At 41.4% G+C, this 21,385-nt stretch overlaps 1 protein-coding gene across 1 annotated transcript; it reads right to left on the bottom strand.

Annotated features, from left to right (window-relative positions):
- Positions 1-4,338: 4,338 nt before the first annotated feature.
- CRTAM (cytotoxic and regulatory T cell molecule) lies at positions 4,339-20,983 on the bottom strand. The gene is made up of 10 exons (XM_058194788.1): positions 20,918-20,983; positions 18,264-18,410; positions 15,088-15,240; positions 13,595-13,738; positions 10,661-10,816; positions 9,617-9,706; positions 8,659-8,748; positions 6,208-6,354; positions 5,949-6,038; positions 4,339-4,638 (listed from the first exon to the last, which is right to left on the bottom strand). The coding sequence occupies exons 1-10, from the start codon at positions 20,964-20,966 to the stop codon at positions 4,505-4,507; spliced, it is 1,200 nt and encodes a 399-aa protein (XP_058050771.1). The 5' UTR covers positions 20,967-20,983; the 3' UTR covers positions 4,339-4,504.
- Positions 20,984-21,385: the final 402 nt, after the last annotated feature.

Here is a 21,385-nt window from a genome sequence, read left to right as displayed (position 1 = left end):
TGGTTATTCGGGTTTTCTCCCGCGTAAAATTGGAAGTGTCTTGGCAACGTTTCGACGAAGTCTCATTCGTCATCTTCAGGCTTCAGCTTCGTGCTTCTGGAAGCAACGTGTGATCGCAGCTGTTTCTTCCTTTTAACTTTTAACTTTTTCCTTTTTTAAAAGGAAGAAGTTCCTTGCTCCCAGAAGCAGGAAGCTGAAGCCTGAAGATGACGAATGAGACTTCGTCGAAACGTCGCCAAGACACTTCCAATTTTACGTGGGAGAAAACCCGAATAACCAAAGACCTACATACAAACACCTGCGAAAACCTCAGAAAACAAATATATATATATATATATATATATATATATATATATATATATATATATATATATATATATATATATATATATAAAGATTGGTAAACTGTTAAATTAGATAAATCACACGTTATGAATATGGTGAAATTGCACAGAAGATTTGTAACCAACCAACCGACACAGTGTTTCTATTTGTATTGAAGATGTTTTTATGTATGTTTGTCTAAAAAATAACAAAAAATTCACACACACACAAATGTTGCAAGGAAAGGTAGCTGAAAAATTGCAAGATTCTCTTGACCTGGGAACCCCATCCAAAGTCATTTTTCTTTTTTTTCCCCTTTTTTTGGGGGGGGGGGGAAAGCTGCACAGCAGGGAGAATCTTGGCTCTTCCAGGCAGAAATTCAACAGGGGAAGCCCAGTGCACCTATATCAGGGGTCTCCAACCTTGGCCACTTTAAGCCTGGAGGACTTCAACTCCCAGAATTCCCCAGACAGCTTTGCTGTCTGGGGATTCTGGGAGTTGAAGTCCTCCAGGCTTAAAGTGGCCAAGGTTGGAGACCCCTGATCTATATAGCCCCGTTGAACCACGCCATTCCTGGGGCGGGGGGAGAGGAAGAAGCAGCTTGCAGCCCTCCTTCCCATGCCAACCCCACTCCCCCCCCCCACCCACCCAGACCAAGCCCGCCCTGGATTTCTCAGGGGTCGCCCCCCCCTCCCACTCGCCCCCATTGGGACCTGCTCAGTACCTTCCACCAGTCGCAGCGCTGCGGGGTATTCACAGAGCGCGTTTCCGCAGCCAGCGTGGCTTGTAGCCCTCCTAGCAACGGTATCCAGACGCACAAGGCTCGGCGCGAACCAACTGTCCGCTAAGAGAGGGGTGTGTGTATGTGGGCGGGGGTGGGAAGCCACGTTCTTGAGCTTCCGCCTTGGGCTCGAGGAAAATGGTATGGTCCGAAGCCTGTTTGCTTTGCTTTGAATAGAATAGATATTGGAATGAAGAATAGAATAGAATAGAATAGAATAGAATAGAATAGAATAGAATAGATAAGATATTGGAATGAAGAATAGAATAGAATAGAATAGAATAGAATAGATATTGGAATGAAGAATAGAATAGAATAGAATAGAATAGAATAGAATAGAATAGAATAGAATAGAATAGATATTGGAATGAAGAATAGAATAGAATAGAATAGAATAGAATAGAATAGAATAGATATTGGAATGAAGAATAGAATAGAATAGAATAGAATCGAATAGAATAGATATTGGAATGAAGAATAGAATAGAATAGAATAGAATAGATATTGGAATGAAGAATAGAATAGAATAGAATAGAATAGAATAGATATTGGAATGAAGAATAGAATAGAATAGAATAGAATAGAATAGAACAGATAGAATGAATATTGGAATGAAGAATAGAATAGAACAGAATAGAATGATATTGGAATGAAGAATAGAATAGAATGGAATAGAACAGAACAGAACAGAACAGAACAGATATTGGAATGAAGAATAGAACAGAACAGAACAGAATAGAATAGAATAGAATAGAATAGAATAGAATAGAATAGAATAGAATAGAATAGAATAGAATAGAATAGATATTGGAATGAAGAATAGAATAGAATAGAATAGAATAGAATAGAATAGAATAGAATAGATAAGATATTGGGATGAAGAATAGAATAGAATAGAATAGATAAGATATTGGAATGAAGAGTAGAATAGAATAGAATAGAATAGAATAGATAAGATATTGGGATGAAGAATAGAATAGAATAGATAAGATATTGGAATGAAGAGTAGAATAGAATAGAATAGAATAGAATAGATATTGGAATGAAGAATAGAATAGAATAGAATAGATATTGGAATGAAGAATAGAATGAAGAATGAATAGAATAGAACAGAATAGAATAGAATGATATTGGAACGAAGAATAGAATAGAATAGAATAGAATGAACAGAACAGAACAGAATAGAATGAATAGATAAGATATTGGAATGAAGAATAGAATAGAATAGAATAGAATAGATATTGGAATGAAGAATAGAATAGAATAGAATAGAATAGAATAGAATAGAATAGAATAGATATTGGAATGAAGAATAGAATAGAATAGAATAGAATAGAATAGATATTGGAATGAAGAATAGAATAGAATAGAATAGAATAGATAAGATATTGGGATGAAGAATAGAATAGAATAGAATAGATAAGATATTGGAATGAAGAGTAGAATAGAATAGAATAGAATAGAATAGATATTGGAATGAAGAATAGAATAGAATAGAATAGAATAGATATTGGAATGAAGAATAGAATAGAATAGAATAGAATAGAATAGAATAGATATTGGAATGAAGAATAGAATAGAATAGAATAGAATAGAATAGAATAGAATAGAATAGATATTGGAATGAAGAATAGAATAGAATAGAATAGAATAGAATAGAATAGATATTGGAATGAAGAATAGAATAGAATAGATAAGATATTGGAATGAAGAGTAGAATAGAATAGAATAGCGTGCATAAGAGCACAATAGTGCCTACCGTTCCTGTCCTATTGTTCCCTTCATTATATCAAATTAATATTATTGATGCATATTTTTTTACTTATAGATTTTCTTCAATACATGTTGTTTTATTTATGACAATTGTTTGTGTATACTGTTGTGACAAAATAAAATAATAAAAAAAAGAGAATAGAATAGAATAGAATAGAATAAAAATTTTTACTGGCCAAGTGTGATTGGACACACAAGGAATTTGTCTTTGGTGCTCTCAGTGTACATAAAAGATTCCTTCATCAAGGTACAACACTTTTGTTTTGCTTTTTAATCCATAGGTTTAGGATTTAAACCAAATTGGCAGTTTTCTAATTCTTTGAGGGAGGAAGGAGGAGAAAGAGAAGAAAGAGAAGGAGGGAGGGAGGGAGGGAGGAAGGACTGATGATGTTACCTAGTTTGGTAACGAAACATCTGCAAGAAAAATAGCAAAGTGCAGAGAACACCAAGGTTCTCAACAGTTCAGCCCTGAGCTACAAATATGGAAGGGAGGGAAGGAGGGAGGAATAGGGTGGGAGGGAAGGAAGGAATGAAGAAAAATATGGAAGGGAAGGATGAAGGAAGGAAGGAATAGGGTGGGGGGAGGGAGGGAAGGAAGGAAGGAAAGAAGGAAGGAAGGATGGAGGGAGGGAAGCAAGGAATGAAGGAAGGAAAGAAGTATGGAGGGAAGCAAGGAATGAATGAAGGAAGGAAGGAAGGATGGAGGGAAGGAAGGAAGGAAGGAAGAAAAAGGTGGAAGAGGGAGGGTGGGGAGGAAAGAAGGAAGGAATGGGGGGAGGTTGGAAAGGAAGGAAGGAAAAGAGGAAGGAAGGAAGGAAAGAAAGGAGGAAGGAAGAAAAAGATGGAAGAGGGAGGGAGGGTGGACAGGAAAGAAGGAAGGAAGGAAGGAAAGGAAAGGAAGGAAGCAAGGAAGCTAGGAAAGGAGGAAGGAAGAAAGGATGGGAGGGATTTTACAGGGCAATTTAGTCAGCAATGTTATTTCTCATATATATATATATATTTATCAAATCTGCAAATGGCCTTTCTTATGATAGGCCCTCTTTCTTCACTTTGGCACAGTTGAAACTTATGCTTTTTCTCCAAAAAGGAACTCTGTTTGATGGAAATTAAGCTCTAATTAATGTAAGATAGATTGCAAACCTCCACATGACTTGTAGGGGGAGGTTTTAACCCAAAACCTGCTGCCCTCTCCTGGTTATCCTGATTTCTGCAGCTTCGATGCACTATACTATAGTATCTGGCAAATGAGTAGGATACACTACTGTCCTTGCAGCCAGAGGTTGCAGTGGGGGGCATTATTCTAACCTTCCCTTCAGGGATGTTTAAAAGATTTCTTAGAGTAATGTAATAAAACAACTTTGCATATCCCAAAATCGTTAAGTCCACACGAGGAATTTAACTGCTAGATAACAACTGACACAGGTTCTCAAGGGCGTTTTATTGTTGGTTATCACTTTATTTGCAATATTGTTCTGAGAGGCGCTAGGAGGCTCTCATCTGAAATCCTCTCCAAAATCTGGGTTTTTGAAGAGATCTTTTTTTGCAGAACGGGGCAGTGCAAGAAAGAAAAATGGGAAGAGAAGATGGTTCTTGCCGCTAAACACAGCACAATATCGTCCTTAGGGTTTACATATCCGTTTCTTTAAGGTGGGACAATTCTTTTTCGAAGACCGAAGAATCATGACTTCCTTCTGAAGAGTTTGGCTTCCTGGTATATGATTCTTGAATTACATACTTCTCGCTGTTCCTCCAGGGGATCACTGCATAAAATAAAGGCACAGGTCATTGCTACAGAACAACTAGACACAAGAACAGTTTTTTTCCCGAATGCCATCACTCTGCTAAACAAATAATTCCCTCAACACTGTCAGGCTATTTACTAAATCTGCACTACTATTAATCTTGTCATCGTTCCCATCATCCATCTCCTTCCCCTTATGACTGTATGACTGTAATTTTGTTGCTTGTATCCTTACGATTTATATTGATATTGTTTCCTGATTGCTTATTTGTACTCTATGGCTATCATTAAGTGTTGTACCTTATGATTCTTGATGAACGTATCTTTTCTTTTATGTACACTGGGAGCATATGCACCAAGACAAATTCCTTGGATGTCCAATCACGCTTGGCCAATAAAGAATTCTATTCTATTCTATTCTATTCTATTCTATTCTATTCTATTCTATTCTATTCTATTCCATTCCATTCCATTCCATTCCACTTTCAGCTCATTTCTTTTTACTTCTGATCCTAGCTCATATTTCAACTCCAAAACAGCTGGTAAAAAAACAGAGATTAAACAGAGTTGGAAGGGACTTTGTAGGTCATCTAGTCCAATCCCCCGCCTGAGTAGGGAGACAGATGGGAATCCAGTCTCTTCTTGAAAGCTTCCAGTGATGAAGCTCTCACAATTTCCGAAGGCAACTTCTGTTCCATGGGTTGATCATTCTCACTGTCAAGAAAATCTCTCCTTGCTCATTTTCCATCCATTTTTCCCTGTCTGGCTTTCAGGTGCTTTGGAAAATAGCTTGGCCCCCCCCTCCTCTCTGGGGCAGCCCCTCAAATATTGGAAAACTGCTGTCCTGTCTCCCCTGGTCCTTCTCTTCACTAGACTAACCAGACCCAGTTCCTACAACCGTTCATCATATGTTTTAGCCTCCAGTCCCCTCATTATCCTGGTTGCTCTTCTCTGCACTCTTTCCAGAGTCTCAACATCATTTTTATAGTGTGGCGACCAAAACTGGATGCAGTATTCTAGGTGTGGTTTTACTAAGGCTTTACAGAGCGGCATTAGCACCTCCCTTGATCTTGATTGTATCCCTCTGTTAATGCAATTTAGGATCGCATTGGCTTTTTTGGCTGCTGCTGCACAACTGCTGGCTCCTATTTAATTGGTTGTCCACGAAGACTCCAAGATCCCTCTCACAGTTACTGCTATTAGGCTTGGTTTCACACAGTCTATATGTGTATTCCACAGCAATGGAACTGCACATTAGTTCACCCTTGCTTTTCTTAATTCCAGCCACTGCCCCGCCTGCAAACATGAAGAAATCCCATTTATACATACCGCATATATTGTTCTCGAGTCTGGAAGAGGCTTCGTTTGCTTTAGGCCTGTAGCTCTCAATGGGTTGCTCAGAAGCATTATTATTATTTTCTATATTAGGGAGGGACAAGAATGAGGTGCAGAGTATTAGTCCAAACGTTGAAGCACCACAAGAAATTTTGTGGGTGTTGAATGCAAGCTGTTAAAGAACTTTTAGGGACGTGGGTGGAAGAGGAAACTATTGCCAATATGCATTAAATTCTTTTTTTTTCCTTGTTACCTTTTTTCCAGTCCCTGTGTGCTTTCCACAGCTTCACCACAAAGAGAAGGACCATGATCAAGAGAGCAAGAAGGAGAATGGACACAAGACCCGGGAACAAAATGGTGGCTTGTTCCTCCACAAAGCCTCTGTAAGTCATGTTTGTTTCTGTTTTGGGGGGGAAAAAAGGACCAGAAAACATTTGAGTTTTGTCATCTTTAGCTTCTATTTCCTAGCAGAAAAACACTGGGGGGTTATAAGAGCTGGAAAATTGTATTTCTCCACCAACTGAGCTTCCATGATGTCTGGGTCCATCACACCATCATTCTCCAACTTGCTATTTCCCAGAAAGTTCTGGGCTATAAGCAGAGTTGTATAGTCTTCAAGGAGTCTTGAAGGTCATCTAATCCAACCCCTTACTGAGGACATTTTTCTATACTAGGAGCATCATTGGAACTCAATTAATAAGAACAATATGAACCCCCCTGGAATGTAATTCGTTTTGCTTTGGCTAAGTCTAAGTCTGAATCCAAATTATGATGTATAGCTTAGTGTATACTGAGCGTACCTAGCCAAGAAAGTCTATTTATAAACCTATTTATCTCAGTTTATAAAGAATTCCATGCCCATATAGACTTAATTCCAGGACATTTGACTAGAGAAACACAAAAAGAGCTTATCTTTTAAGCAAATACTCTGAAATGAAAACTTTATTGTCTTCCCTAACCTGTTCCATGTCACCAAGTCTCTGGCATCAAACCAGGAAGGAGAGCAAAGAATTCAAAGCATAGCAGTTGAACATTAGAATAGAATAGAATAGAATAGAATAGAATAGAATAGAATAGAATAGAATAGAATAGAATAGAATAGAATAGAGTAGGGTACGGTAGGGTAGGGTAGGATAGGGTACGGTAGGGTAGGGTAGGGTAGAATAGATATTGGAATATAGAATAGAATAGATATTGGAATGAAGAATAGAATAGAATAGAATAGAATAGAATAGAATAGGGTAGGGTAGGGTAGGGTAGGGTAGGGTAGGGTAGAATAGATATTGGAATATAGAATAGAATAGATATTGGAATGAAGAATAGAATAGAATAGAATAGAATAGAATAGAATAGAATAGAATAGAGTAGGGTACGGTAGGGTAGGGTAGGGTAGGGTACGGTAGGGTAGGGTAGGGTAGAATAGATATTGGAATATAGAATAGAATAGATATCGGAATGAAGAATAGAATAGAATAGAATAGAATAGAATAGGGTAGGGTAGGGTAGGGTAGGGTAGGGTAGGGTAGGGTAGAATAGATATTGGAAAATAGAATAGAATAGAATAGAATAGAATAGAATAGAATAGAATAGAATAGAGTAGGGTACGGTAGGGTAGGGTAGGGTAGGGTACGGTAGGGTAGGGTAGGGTAGAATAGATATTGGAATATAGAATAGAATAGATATTGGAATGAAGAATAGAATAGAATAGAATAGAATAGAATAGAATAGGGTAGGGTAGGGTAGGGTAGGGTAGGGTAGGGTAGAATAGATATTGGAAAATAGAATAGAATAGAATAGAATAGAATAGAATAGAATAGAATAGAATAGATATTGGAATGAAGAATAGAATAGAATAGAATAGAATAGAATAGAATAGAATAGAATAGAATAGAATAGAATAGATTAGATATTGGAATGAAGAATAGAATAGAATAGAATAGAATAGAATAGAATAGAATAGAATAGAATAGAATAGAATAGATTTCTTTATTGGCCAAGTGTGATTGGACACACAAGGAATTTGTTTTTGGTGCATATGCTCTCAGTGTACATAAAAAGAAAACACATTTGTTGAGACTCATAAGGTACAACACTTTTTTGATGTTAGATGTCCATTTTAGGTCTTGAGATATGATAGAACCTAGAAATTTGAAGGTCTCTACGGTTGATACTGTGTTGTTTAGTATTGTAAGAGGTGGTAGTATGGGAGGCTTTCTCCTAAAGTCTACCACCATTTCTACGGTTTTGAGTGTCATCTCTGAGTGTCGTTTTGAAGGTCATCTAATCCAACCGCCTCTTCAGGACAATTTCTATACTAGGAACATCATTCGAACTCAATTAATAAGAACAATATGAATCTACCTAGAATGTCATTACTTTTGCTTTGGCTAAGTGTCTGAATCCAAATTATGATTTATCGCTTAGTGTCTACTGAGCATATCTAGCCAAGAAAGGCTATTTATAAACCTTATTTATCTCCATTTATAAAGACTTCCATGCCCATATACACTCAACTCCAGGAAGTTTGACTAGAGAAACACAAAAAGAGCTTATCTTTTACGCGAATAAATACTCTGAAATGAAAACTTTATCGTCTTCCCTAATCTGTTCCATGTCACCAAGCCCCTGGCATCAGATCAGGAAGGAGAGCAAAGAATTCAAAGCACATCAGTTGAACATTAGGAGTAATGTGGGAACAACTTACGATTGTTTGCCCAAACCTCCCTATCTGTACTTGGGAACGGTGTTTGTGTGGTTGGGTTTCCTTCTGTTACGTTGAAGGTTGGATTGGATTCTGTGGAAAGGATGAAAAAGAAGGTTATGGAAAAGCCAGGAGAAATGCAACCGATGTTACGGAGAAGAGCTGGAAGCAAGTTTATTTTATTTTATTTATTTATATTTATTTGTTTAATTAATTTGTCGAACATGTACGAGATGACAGGCATTAAGTATAAACATGGGCATGAGCCCATGAAATGAGTATACGTAAACGGGGGCAGTAGGACAGGGACGGTAGGCACGCTGGTGCGCTTATGCACGCCCCCTTTACGGACCTCTTTAGGAATGGGGTGAGGTCCACGGTAGACAGTTTAAGGTTGAAGCTGTGAGGGTTTGAGGCAGTGGTGAAATGTAAAATTTGTTACTAGCGGTTCTGTGGGCGTGGCTTGGTGGGAGGTGGTGGTAATGTGACTGGGTGGGCGTGGCCAACTTTTTTTTTTTTTACTTTTAAAAGCATTTTTTCGACAACCTCTTCGGCCGAAAAAGTTGTAAAACAATGCTTTTAAAAGGCTCTTCTGACGATCACCAGCTGAGTTGCTTGATCGTCAGAGGCTTTTCTTTTCTTTTACTTTTAAAAGCATTTTTTCGGCTGAAGGAAAAAAATGCTTTTAAAAATAAAAAAAAAACCCCCTCTGATGATTGCATGGCTCAGCTGGGCATGGCCGGGGGGGGGAGGGGCAGGGATTTTTGCTAACGGTTCTCCAAATTACCTGCCGCCGTCGCTACCGGATCAGGTGATCCGGTCCAAACCGGGAGCATTTCATCCCTGGTTTGAGGATGTTGTTGAGGTTTAAGCTGAAGTAGTCGTTGAGAGGTAGGACGCTGTAGTAGACAATTTTGTGTATGTCCAGAAATACCAGAGAGGATCAATGTTATAGTCTTACCGTTGGCGGCATTAGAACTTTGTGTTTCTGCTTCCTTGGTTGGAGACAACGTTGGTATGCTAAAGGTTCCTTCTGTCTTCTGTTTTTGTTCTGAATGTGTGGAAAAGGAAACAAGGAAAGCTGTTAATGTCCAAGCGTAACGTATATAAAGGTCAAACGTGAGAGTCCTACTAGATTAGTAAATCCATTTAGATCAGATATGACCTTCCGGATAATGTGGTCTTCTAGAATCCACTATCCTCAACCATTGTTATAGTAAATAGGGCTGATGGAATATCTATGTCTGTCTGTCTGTCTGTCTGTCTGTCTGTCTGTCTGTCTGTCTGTCTGTCTGTCTATCTATCTATCTATCTATCTATCTATCTATCTATCTATCTATCGTAAGTAGGGCTGATGGAATATCTATATCTGTCTATCTATCTATCTATCTATCTATCTATCTATCTATCTATCTATCTATCTATCTATCTATCTATCTATCTATCTATCGTAAGTAGGGGTGATGGAATATCTATATCTGTCATCTGTCTGTCTATCTGTCATTTGTCTATCAGTCTCTCTCTCTCTCTCAATCCATATCTATCTATCTATCTATCCATCCATCCATCCATCCATCCCTATTCATCCATCCCTACTTACCTACCTAATTACTTATATATCTACCTATCTACCTACCTACTATATCTGTCATCTGTATCAATCTGTCACTCACTCTCTCGCTCCATCCGTATCTATCTATCCATCCATCCATCATCTATCTATCTATCTATCTATCTATCTATCTATCTATCTATCTATCTATCTATCTGTCTGTCATCTGTCTGTTTGTCTGTCATCTGTCTATCTATCAATCTGTCTCTCTGTCTCTCTGTCTCTTGCTCATACTATTGTACATCGAGAACCACCTGCAGTGCAAACGTTATACGTTTCCCATGAGGCATATTGCACGTGTAAATGATTGTGTAGTTCCTAAGAGGGTCTTATTTCTCCTGTTGTTGTTTTTTTAAACACGTTTTCCACCCTGCCCTCAAGATCTCCACTTACTGGCATGTTCCAGGTGCAAAGTCAGAGTTAAATTTCTTCTTCCTAAGGCTTTGTGGTGTATCACACAAGAAATGACAGAGCCTTGGGGGAATGCATAGACAGCCAAGTTGCTTACGGAGTGGAACCTCTTGGCTTCCAATCGGTGTTGATTGTTTCCTAAGATGCACAGAAGGATGCATTAAGAGAAAATAATTATGATGACAATAACAAAATAATAATAGAATTCTTCATTGGCCAAGTGTGATTGGCCACACAAGGAACAGACAGTTGTGACCCAGGCCCAAGGAGGTAGTAGGAAACTCCGTCAGTGTAAAAACAAATGAACTTTATTAGAACAGCTGAGAATTTCTTTATTCTCAGTGTAGTTCAACTAAATTAAAGCAAATTCCTCCCAACATAAATTCCTCAGTCCTGTCACCAACCTTGGTCCAATTAGGCAAACTGCCTTTCTTGGCAAAAATTAAGAAGATATCGATATGAAACAAATGCAACAAGACAAAGCTATCGATGTTGTTTTCCGACAAAGAGCCCAAACGCCGTTGCTGGTCCTTTAAGCCTTATGGGAGAGGCCAATCACCTCTTGGCCCTACTTCAGAGTCGTCCTCTCTGCTTGAGCTGCTCTTGCATTCTGGCAGCTCTTCTCATGCGTGCATTAGGAACAGGCTCCTCCCGTTCCTCTGCCTCACTACTGTCAGTCTCTGGAGGCTCCAGAGTCCGTGCATCGCTTGCAGATGGCCCTGGCCCCACCTCAGCCTCCGACGCAGAGCCCTCATCCGGGCCTTCCCCAGCCTCCAGGACTGGCCCATGCTCTTCCTCAGCCTCATCGCTGTCCCACTCTGTTGCCAGCTCCGCAGGCTGCTGGCGGACCACAACACAGACTAAGTGGACATGGAAACTTTTGGAAAGTGCTTGCTACTTCCCTCTCCCCACAGTCTGACATGGTTGCCTTCATCAACCCTAACCCTAACACTAGGGTTCTCCACGAGTACCGAGCTAGAATAAACCAGGTTTAAAATCCTACTTGGTTGTGTCATTTCCCCAGTTGTAGTTTCTCACCTTCCCTACATGGCTACCATGAAGATTAAACCCAGGGGAGAACTTCAGCGATGGTTGCTTTTCAAGGCCCAACAAGCCAGGTTCCCACAGAACATTTGAAGTTCCTAGAAAGATGCTGACCTCAACTGAGGTTCTAAATGGGGAGGATACTAAGCAGGGCCATCTTAATAGCATCATGGGCCCCGGGCAAAGCAGTGTACTGGGGCCCCTACGACAACTAGGCCGGGATAGCTCAGGCCATTAAGAAGCCTGTTATTAGAACACAGAGCCTGCAATTACTGCAGGTTCAAGCCCGGCCCAAGGTTGACTCAGCCTTCCATCCTTTATAAGGTAGGTAAAATGAGGACCCAGATTGTTGGGGGGGCAATAAGTTGACTTTGTAAAAAATATACAAATAGAATGAGACTATTGCCTTATACACTGTAAGCCGCCCTGAGTCTTCGGAGAAGGGCGGGATATAAATGTAAACAAAAACCAAAAAAAAAAAAACTACTCACAGGAATAAAAATGTTTATAATAAATATAATAAATAATCATGTATTTATTTTATTGGCACTTCTAGCAAATAAATATGTAATAAATGTGTTGCTGTATTTATATAATACAAGGTGCATTGAAGGGTTAACATACACAGATTAGTATGGGGCCCCTCTGCTCGTGGGGCCCGCGGGCAAGTGCCCATCAGGCCCATGCGTTAAGACAGCCCTATTGCTAAGCATAGGGCTTTTTTAAATTCTTAGATAAGAATTTAAGGTCATACAAATACTGTGATTTCCCTTCAAAGAATGGAATGGAATGGAATTGGAATTGGAATTGGAATTGGAATAGAATAGAATAGAATAGAATAGAATAGAATAGAATAGAATAGAATAGAATAGAATAGAATAGACTTTTTATTGGCCAAGTGTGATTGGACATCCAAGAAATTTGTCTTCGGTGCATAAGCTCTCAGTGTACATAAAAACTATGTGAACAATCATGATCATAATCATAAAAATACATTCATCATAAATCATAAGGTACAATGAGTGTCATAGGATACTAAATGAGCAATCAACATAAATCATACTAGGAAACTAAATAAAACAGTATAAATTGTAAAGATACCAGCAACAAAGGTATAGTTGTAAGTAGAAAAGGAGATAGGTAATAGGAAAGATGAGAAGAAGAATAGTAATTCAGTCTTACTAAATAGTTTGATAGTGTTATGGGAATGAGTTGTTTAGCAGAGTGATGGCAGTCAGGGAAAAACTATCCTTTAGTCAGTCTAGTTCTTTCGGTTTGCAATGCCATACAGCGTCGTTTTGAAGGTAGAAGTTGAAACAATTTATATCCAGGCTGTGAAGGGTCTGTAGATATTTTCACAGCCCTCTTTTTGACTTATGCAGTATACAGGTTCTCAGTGGAAGGCAGGTTGGTAGTAATTGTTTTTTTCTGCAGTTCCAATTTATCTTATTATAATAGGATAATTAGAACTGCTTAAGCAAGACTAAAATGTCTGAATAGTGGATGGGATAGAACCTGGAGGCAGCAGAAGAGAAGAGAAAGAACTCCCTAAATACAAAGGCCAACAAATAGAAGTAGAATGACAATGGCAAAAGAAAGCAAGGATAATACCGAGAGCAATTTGGTGAAATCCTGAAAGATCTGGAACAGATTTTTTTTTAAAATGCTTAATATTATTTTTGTTGAATGCTGATTATAAACCAAGTTCGCTGCTCATACAATGGACCCAGCTAATAAATAAACAGACGTACAACTTGATTTTAAAGCAGGTAATTGCTTAGTGGTGGTTTTTTTTTTCCAGTGTTATCAAAGAAGGGCTATTAAAAGGCAAAGGATAGTCCAGAAAGAAAAAGAAAGTTATTTGAAACATACCAAAGATTTCCATTCCGTTCTGTAGCAGCCAGGTGATCTGAGGAACAGGCCAGCTGCCCTCCGTGGAACACCTTAAGATGATATTTTCTTCTGTGTAGCTTATTGTGTTCCTCAACACTTCCAACAAAGGTTTGGAAGGTGGAGCTGAAAAAAGAAGTGAATTCATTAGGTTGTAGCCTTCCTGTTGGAATTTTATTTGAGTTGAATAGGATTGGGACAGGATCACCCCACCCACCTATCTGGAGGAGTAAGGTAAAGGTAAAGGTGTTGTGGTCCACCAGCAGCCTGCAGAGCTGGCAGCAGAGTCGGACAGTGAGGAGGCTGGGGAGGGCAATGGGCCAGTCCTGGAGTCAGGGGAAGGCCCGGATGAGGGCTCTGTGTCGGAGGCAGAGATGGGGCCAGGGCCATCTGGGAGCGATGTGCAGACTCCGGAGCCTCCAGAGGTGGAGAGCAGAGAGGCAGAGGAACAGGAGGAGCCTGTTCCTACTGCACGCATGCAAAGAGCTGCCAGAAGTCAAGAGCAGGTAAAGCAAAAAGGACGACTCAGGAGTAAAGCCAGGAGATGATTGGCTACTCCCATAAGGCTTAAAAGAGCAGCAAAGGCTCTTGGGCTCTTTGTAGGAAAGCAACGTTGCTACATTTGTTTCTTCTCAGCCTCCCTTGTTTCTTGTCAGTGTCTCTTGGGGCTTTGCCAAGAAAAGCCTTTGGCAGGGTGCCAAAGAAGATAAAGGTTTGTGATAAGGCTGAAGTACTTGTTTTGGAATTAATGTGGACTAAGCTGAGAATGAAGTAATTCTCAGCTGTTCTAATAAAATATGTTTGTTTAGGACTGATTGTGTTTGGTAATAAATACTTGGGCCTAGGTCACAACAAAAGGTTTCCCTCGCACATATGTGCTAGTTGTTCCCGACTCTAGGGGGCGGTGCTCATCTCCTTTTAAAGCCGAAGAGCCAGCACTGTCCGAAGACATCTCCGTGGTCATGTGGCCAGCATGACTCAACGCCAAAGGCACACGGAATGCTGTTACCTTCCCACCAAAGGTGGTCCCTATTTTTCTACTTGCATTTTTTACCTGCTTTCGAACTGCTAGGTTGGCAGAAGCTGGGACAAGTAACGGGAGCTCACCCCGTTACGCGGCAGCACTAGGGATTCGAACTGCTGAACTGCCAACCTTTCGATCGACAAGCTCAGCATCTTAGCCACTTAGCCACCACGCCCCCTATCTGGAGGGGAGATATAAGTAAATATATAGTTAAAGATTACAGGTGGCCCTCAATTTATGACAAATGAGCCCAACATTTCTGTTGCTAAGTGAGACAGTTAAGTGAATCTTGTCCCATTCTGTGACTTTCTTGTCACAACCTTTAAGCGAATCGCTGCAGTTATTAAGTAAGTAATATGATTGTTAAGTGAATCCTCCACGGCCTCCGGTTCAGCTCAAAGTCATCTCCACCAGCCATCATCCATTGAAAGGTAGGAGTTTCAGAGCTTACCCCAAACTGTAACGTTCACTACTTTGGTTCCAATATTCTCACTGTAGTAGAGACAGGTGAACAGACCCTCATCGTGTCTTGTTATGTTGGACAGACGAATGGACAGTGAATCGTTGGAGTAATTTAGAAGTTGATACCTTCCATCTCTTGTGACTGTTTAAAAGAGAGATATAAATATTGGTAAAGTAAGGCCACAATTGGAATATTACATCCAGTTTTGGTCGCCACATTGTAAAAAAGATGTGGAGACTAGAAAAAATGCAGAGAAGAGCAACCAAGATGATTAAGGGACTGGAGGCTAAAACATACGAAGAACGGTTGCTGGAATTGAGTATGTTTAGTCTAACGAAGAGAAGGACCAGGGGAGACATGATAGCAGTCTTCCAATATCTCAGGGGCTGCCCCAAAGAAGAGGGAGTCAAGCTATTCTCCAAAGCACCTGAGGGCAGGACAAGAAGCAACAGGTGGAAACGAATCAAGGAGAGAAGCAACCTAGAACTAAGGAGAAATTTCCTGACAGTTTGAACAATTAATCAGTGGAACAGCTTGCCTCCAGAAGTTGTGAATGCTCCAACACTGGAAGTTTTTAAGAAGAGATTAGATAACCATTTGTCTGAAGTGGTGTAGGGTTTCCTGCCTGAGCAGGGGGGTTGGACTAGAAGACCTCCAAGGTCCCTTCCAGCTCTGTTATTCTATTCTATTCTATTCTATTCTATTCTATTCTATTCTATTCTATTCTATTCTATTCTATTCTATTCTATTCTATTCTATTCTATTCTATTCTATTCCCATTCCATTCCATTCCATTCCTCTCTCCTCCTCTCTCTCTCCTCTCCTCTCCTCTCCTCTCCTCTCCTCTCCTCTCCTCTCCTCTCCTCTCCTCTCCTCTCCTCTCCGCCACTCCACTCCACTCCATTCTATTCTATACTATTCTATTCATAAATATATGGATTTTTTCTGCCAGCTCTTTCTTCTAAGCACCGAACTGAACCTAAACATGGACAGCATTTCTTAGAGAGGCAAGGCCATACAAGGCACCTGTACTGAAAATGAGTATACGAGTAGCCCTTGATTTAGGACCATCATTGACCCCAAAATTTCTCTTGCTAAGCAAGGCAACGGTTAAGTGAGCTCGGCTCCATTTTTCTCGCCACGGTGGTTACGTGAATCACTGCAGTTGTTGCAAAGGGTTTTTTCTTTGCTTCTCAGATTACAGATTAGCAGAGTTGGAAGGGACCCTGTAGGCAGGGGTGACATGTAAAATTTGTTCCTACCGGTTCTGTGGGCGTGGCTTGGTGGTGGTGGGGTAATGTGACTGGGTAGGCGTGGCCAATTTTTTTTTACTTTTAAAAGCATTTTTTTCTACAACCTCTTCGGCCAAAGAGGTTGTAGAAAAACTGCTTTTAAAAGCCTCTGATGATCCCAGCTGAGCCACGCGATCATCAAAGGCTTTTTTTTTTACTTTTAAAAGCATTTTTTCGGCCGAAGAAAAAATAATTTTAAAAGTTAAAAAAAAACAACTCTGATGATTGCGCGGCTCAACTGGGCATCGGTGGGGGGCAGGGATTTTTGCTACTGGTTCTCCAAACCACCCGCCGCCATCGCTACTGGATTGGGCGAACCGGTCCAAACCGGGAGCATTTCAACCCTGCTTGTAGGTCATCTAGTCCAAGAGTCTCCAACCTTGGTCCCTTTAAGACTTGTGGATTTCAACTCCCAGAGTCCCTTAGCCAGCAAAGCTGGCTGAGGAACTCTGGGAGTTGAAGTCCACAAGTCTTAAAGGGACCAAGATTGGAGACCCGTGATCTAGTCTACCAAGGACCCCACAATCAGCGTATACGTCCATTAAAATAAATAAATAAATCGAGACACTACTTGCCCGGGACATAGATGGACATTAACACAACTGAACATCACGCGGAGTGCTTTCTCGTTGAAGAGAATGAATGCTTTTTAAGTATTTCTTTCAAAGAAGAAAGAAAAAAAACTGGTGAAGCAGCGATCGAACTATGGGAATTGGCCCTGTTCAACACATCCTAACCACAGTGTGGAGATCTTGTGGCTTTCAACGAAGAGGGCAGGTTGTGAAAATGGATTTACCCCAGCCTGTTCACACTTCAGAGGCCGGTAGGGAAAGCCCCTTCTTGTCTCCTTCCAGTGGAAAAAGGGGTTTTTGTTTGGATTTTTAAAAATTTTTGTTTCTTATACACATATTGTAAATGTACATTCTCTTATTCATAATTGATCATACACACACACATATATTTTCTAAAGAAAGCATAAAATAAAGCATTTTTGATTACAAATTGGTTGCTCTTCTATTCTTTCTTTTCCTTCATTTTACAACAAACCTTTTTTCTTTCCCTTCCCTCCCTTCTCTCCTCTCCTACTTTCTTCTTTCCCCCTCTCCTTCCTCTTCCCTACTTCCCCTTCCTGTTGTGACCCAGGTTCCTGGACCCGGACTCCTGGACTCGGATGATTCAGAAAGTGAGGGAGAAGACCTGGCCAGCCCTGCTTCTCTTGAGCCCTTTCCCTCCCTGGCACCCACTCAAAGGGAGGAGGAGGGGCCGGCAAAGCCTGATTCCCTGGAGCCTTCTTCTGATTTGTAGCCTTCAAGAACAGTTTTGGAGTGATGCAAGACTGCGCAGGCGTGACCGGCGTGCGCAGCAGCGGAAGAGTTGGGACAAAGCCAAGTCATAATTGTCATGCAGTGACATCTGCAGAGACTATAAATAGGAGGCGGGACTTCCTGGTTTTTTGTCTTGGACAAAGTAATGAATTTGCGCGGGCAAACTGTATCAACGGAGGGAAGAATATATTCGTGAGTGATTCTGGCCTTATCTGTAATTTCCTTGTTATCTCCAGAAACTTGGCAGGCCCGTGGGTAGACGTAGCCAGGACATTTATATATATGTAAATAAATCAGAAAAGGAGGCCTCTGACTGACTCTTTGCTGGGAGTATTGGGGGAAGGGAAACAGAACACTTCCTTTCCCCCACTCCTCCCCTCTTTTCCCTCTTTCTCACCTTCTCTCCTACTCTTTCCCCCTATCCTTTCTTCCTCGCCTTTCCCCTTTCTTCCATCCCTCTTTTTCTCTCTCTCTCTCCCTCTCCCCTCCTCTTTTACTCTCTACTCCTGGAAAAAGCTCTTGGCGCCATCATCCCGTTCTGACGTACCTTGCCAATCGTTGAAAAATATCGCAAAGCCGCCGGGATCCTTCCATTCTAGAGCCGAAGTGTTGACTTTACTGGTGACGCAATGGAGATCCAGATTCTGACCTTCCTCCAAGCTGAGATGTTCCACGAGGAGCTGGGGAAAAATCCCTAGCAAAGAAAAAGGGTTTGTAAAGGGTTACTCCGGGGAGACCCAGAGATTGAGTCCTTTTGAGTAAAATGCAAGAGTAGCCTCACGTCGGCCTCTCCAATCTCTTGGGGAAATGTATCTTTGATATTCTTCTCTCTCTCCCTCTCCCTCTCCTTTCCTCTTTCTCTCCCTCCCTCCATCTCTCTCTTTCCCTCTCTCTTTCTCCCTCTCCCCCTCCGACTCTCTTTCCTTCCCTCTCCCTCTCCCTCCTGCTCTCCCTCCCTCTTTCTTTCTCCCTCCCCATTCTCTTTCCCTCCCTCCCTCCCTTTCTCTCTTTCTCTCTCTTTCTCCCTCTCTCTTTCCCTCCCTCTCCCTCCCGCTCTCCCTCCCTCCTTCTTTCTCGCTCCCTTCCACTCTCCCTCCCTGTCTTTCCTCCTCCCTCCCTTTCTCTCTCTTTCTCTCCCTCCTCTTTCCCTCCTCCATCTCTCCTCTTTTTCTCCCTCCCTCCCTCTTTCTCTCTCCCTCCTGCTCTCCCTCCCTCCCTCTCTCTTTCTCTCCCTCTCTTTCTCCCTCGCTCAGTCCCTCCATCTCTCTCCCTCCCTCTGTCTTTCTCTCTCTCATAAATACACACACACACACACACACAGTATTGCAGCTGAATTCTTATTTTCTCCTAACACATCCTACACATTGGCTGGACTTAACGCCTTGTGCGAACCAGACATGGATATGGACCTCCGTAAAACGCTATTTGCCCAAAGACACTTAAACACGTCATGGTTAGCTCCAAATCCTGACGCCAAAGATTCATTTATTCATTTTCATTTATTCTAAAAAAAAATAAAAATAAATCTATCCTCCAAGCCACGAGGTTCCAAGCTGTTGCCAATAAAAGAACATTTAAAAACACCCCATTTATCCCTCAACCCCTCCCAATTAAACCCGCATTGCCAATTAAGCTAAAACATGGCCCCAAGCCAAGATCTAATGAATCCAAAAGGCAAGGGAGAGGCAGCCCAGTGAAGGTGCTGAATTTTACCCACCCGAGGGCTGCTTCCATTCTATCTTTCTGATTCATTTCGCCCACCTCAAATAATGTCACAACTTCTACAAACATTGGAGTTTCCCGAAACTGGTTGATACCTCCACCTTATCTGTGAAAAGCGTCACCGAGGCTTGAACACGTGTTTTCCAGAGGATGGAATAAAAATGTTCCAAAATGTTCACACCAAAGGGGAACTTTTGTCAGGTTTTCTCCTGGGGGCTGAAAGGCAGAATTTGTGGTCTTCCTGTGGACTCATCTTTAGCTTCACTGTTTCCTGCCGCAGGTCTCTGCACAAACTATGAAATGAGGCCGAAAGGAAACGTACCCACCAACAAAGATTGGGCTCCAGAATCAATTATGCATTTCCTTTCCATTTGAGGTCTTAGAAAAACCCGAGAGGGAAAAAAAAAATGCAGAAGGCGTGGTTGAAGAAGATGTAAATGTGCATTTTAAATGGAACCAAGTATGGAGAAAAAAAGAAGAATTAGGGGGTGACATGATGGCACCATTCCAGTATCTGATGTGCTGCCACAAAGAAGAGGGGGGTCAACTTATTTTCCAAGGAACCTGAAGGCAGGACAAGAAACAATGCATGGAAACTAATCAAGGAGAGAAGCAAGCTGGAATTAAGGAGAAACTTCTTAATTACAATTAAGAGGACAATTATCCAGTGGAATGGCTGGTCTCTAGAAATTGTGGGTGCTCCAACATTGGAGGTTTTTAAGAAGAGACTGGACAGCCACTTGTCTGAAATGGTATAGGGTGTCCTGTCTTGAGCAGGGGGCTGGACTAGAAGACCTCCAAGGTCCCTTCCAGCTCTATTCTGATTGGTTGATCGATGTTGGAGAACAGGAAATAAGGAATCACTCATTTCCCCCACATTTGGCTTAGCATCCTCCCACCTACCCAACATTGATCCCAGGAATTCCCAGGTTGAATTCAGACATTGCTGTAAGCCAGGGTTCTCCAAAACCCTGTTGAGACTCTAGAAAGAGTGCAGAGAAGAGCAACCAAGGTGATTAGGGGACTGGAGGCTAAAACATATGAAGAACGGTTGCAGGAACTCGGTATGTCTAGTTTGATGAAAAGAAGGACTAGGGGAGACATGACTTGCAGTGTTCCAATATCTCAGGGGCTGCCACAAAGAAGAGGGAGTCGGGCTGTTCTCCAAAGCACCTGAGGGTAGAACAAGAAGCAATGCATGGAAACTAATCAAGGAGAGAAGTAACTTAGAACTAAGGAGAAATTTCCTGACAGTGAGAACAATTAATCAGTGGAACAACTTGCCTCCAGAAATTGTGAATGCTCCAACACTGGTTGGCTTGATCTCAACACTCATTCGAAGGAGGTGAAGCTGAGCCGAGTCTGATTTCTAAAGAGGCTGCAGGATCCTCTACCCTGTTGGCTTTCTGAAAGCCACAAAGATATCCCAGAACCGGACTCCTGGCGCAGAATTTGAGCAGATGCTCTGTTGTTACATACCTCTCAGTGACAGGAAAGCCAGCGCCCAGACTTGAGGTAGGCGAGTCATCTTGAGGTGATGCCTCATCAACTTCCTCTCCACGTTAGATCTCAGGGGCTTGCTGATGACTTCTCCTTTTCAACCGAGCAGCGAAAGTTATGTGCCATGACTTCATCAGTGGTAGGTCGGCCCTCTTTCTCTTGACTCCTCCCGCTCGCTCCCCCTTATCTTCGCAGTTCCCCTCACACAGCAAAGGGACAACTGATCTCTACGCTTGTGCGTGGGGAAATCTGCGCCTCTCTTTTAAAGTGTTCCAAACTTTGCTTTGTGGTCAGCGCTGAAGCGCAGCTCAGCAACCAGCTCTTGCAAGGTGCATTGTGCATGCATCTCATAGCTTCCTGCTGGGCGCGTCCCGAATTGCCTCTTGTACAAATGGGACAAGCCACGTGACTCTTCTGCAGGACAGGTCAACTGCTGGTTCCTTAAGG

This window comes from Ahaetulla prasina, chromosome 9 (genome assembly GCF_028640845.1).
Source record: "Ahaetulla prasina isolate Xishuangbanna chromosome 9, ASM2864084v1, whole genome shotgun sequence".
Taxonomy (NCBI): domain Eukaryota; kingdom Metazoa; phylum Chordata; class Lepidosauria; order Squamata; family Colubridae; genus Ahaetulla; species Ahaetulla prasina.
This window is presented reverse-complemented; position numbering and strand designations above follow the sequence as displayed.

What these genes read in the sequence shown, in the direction of transcription:
- CRTAM (XM_058194788.1), bottom strand. Translation starts at nt 20,966, where the DNA reads ATGACTCGCCTACCTCAAGTCTGGGCGCTGGCTTTCCTGTCACTGAGA. An exon ending in GAACGGAATGGAAATCTTTG is followed by an intron (nt 10,817 to 13,594) that starts GTATGTTTCAAA and finishes TGTGCATCTTAG; the next exon opens with GAAACAATCAACACCGATTG. An exon ending in ACACAGGGACTGGAAAAAAG is followed by an intron (nt 6,039 to 6,207) that starts GTAACAAGGAAA and finishes TCCCTAATATAG; the next exon opens with AAAATAATAATAATGCTTCT.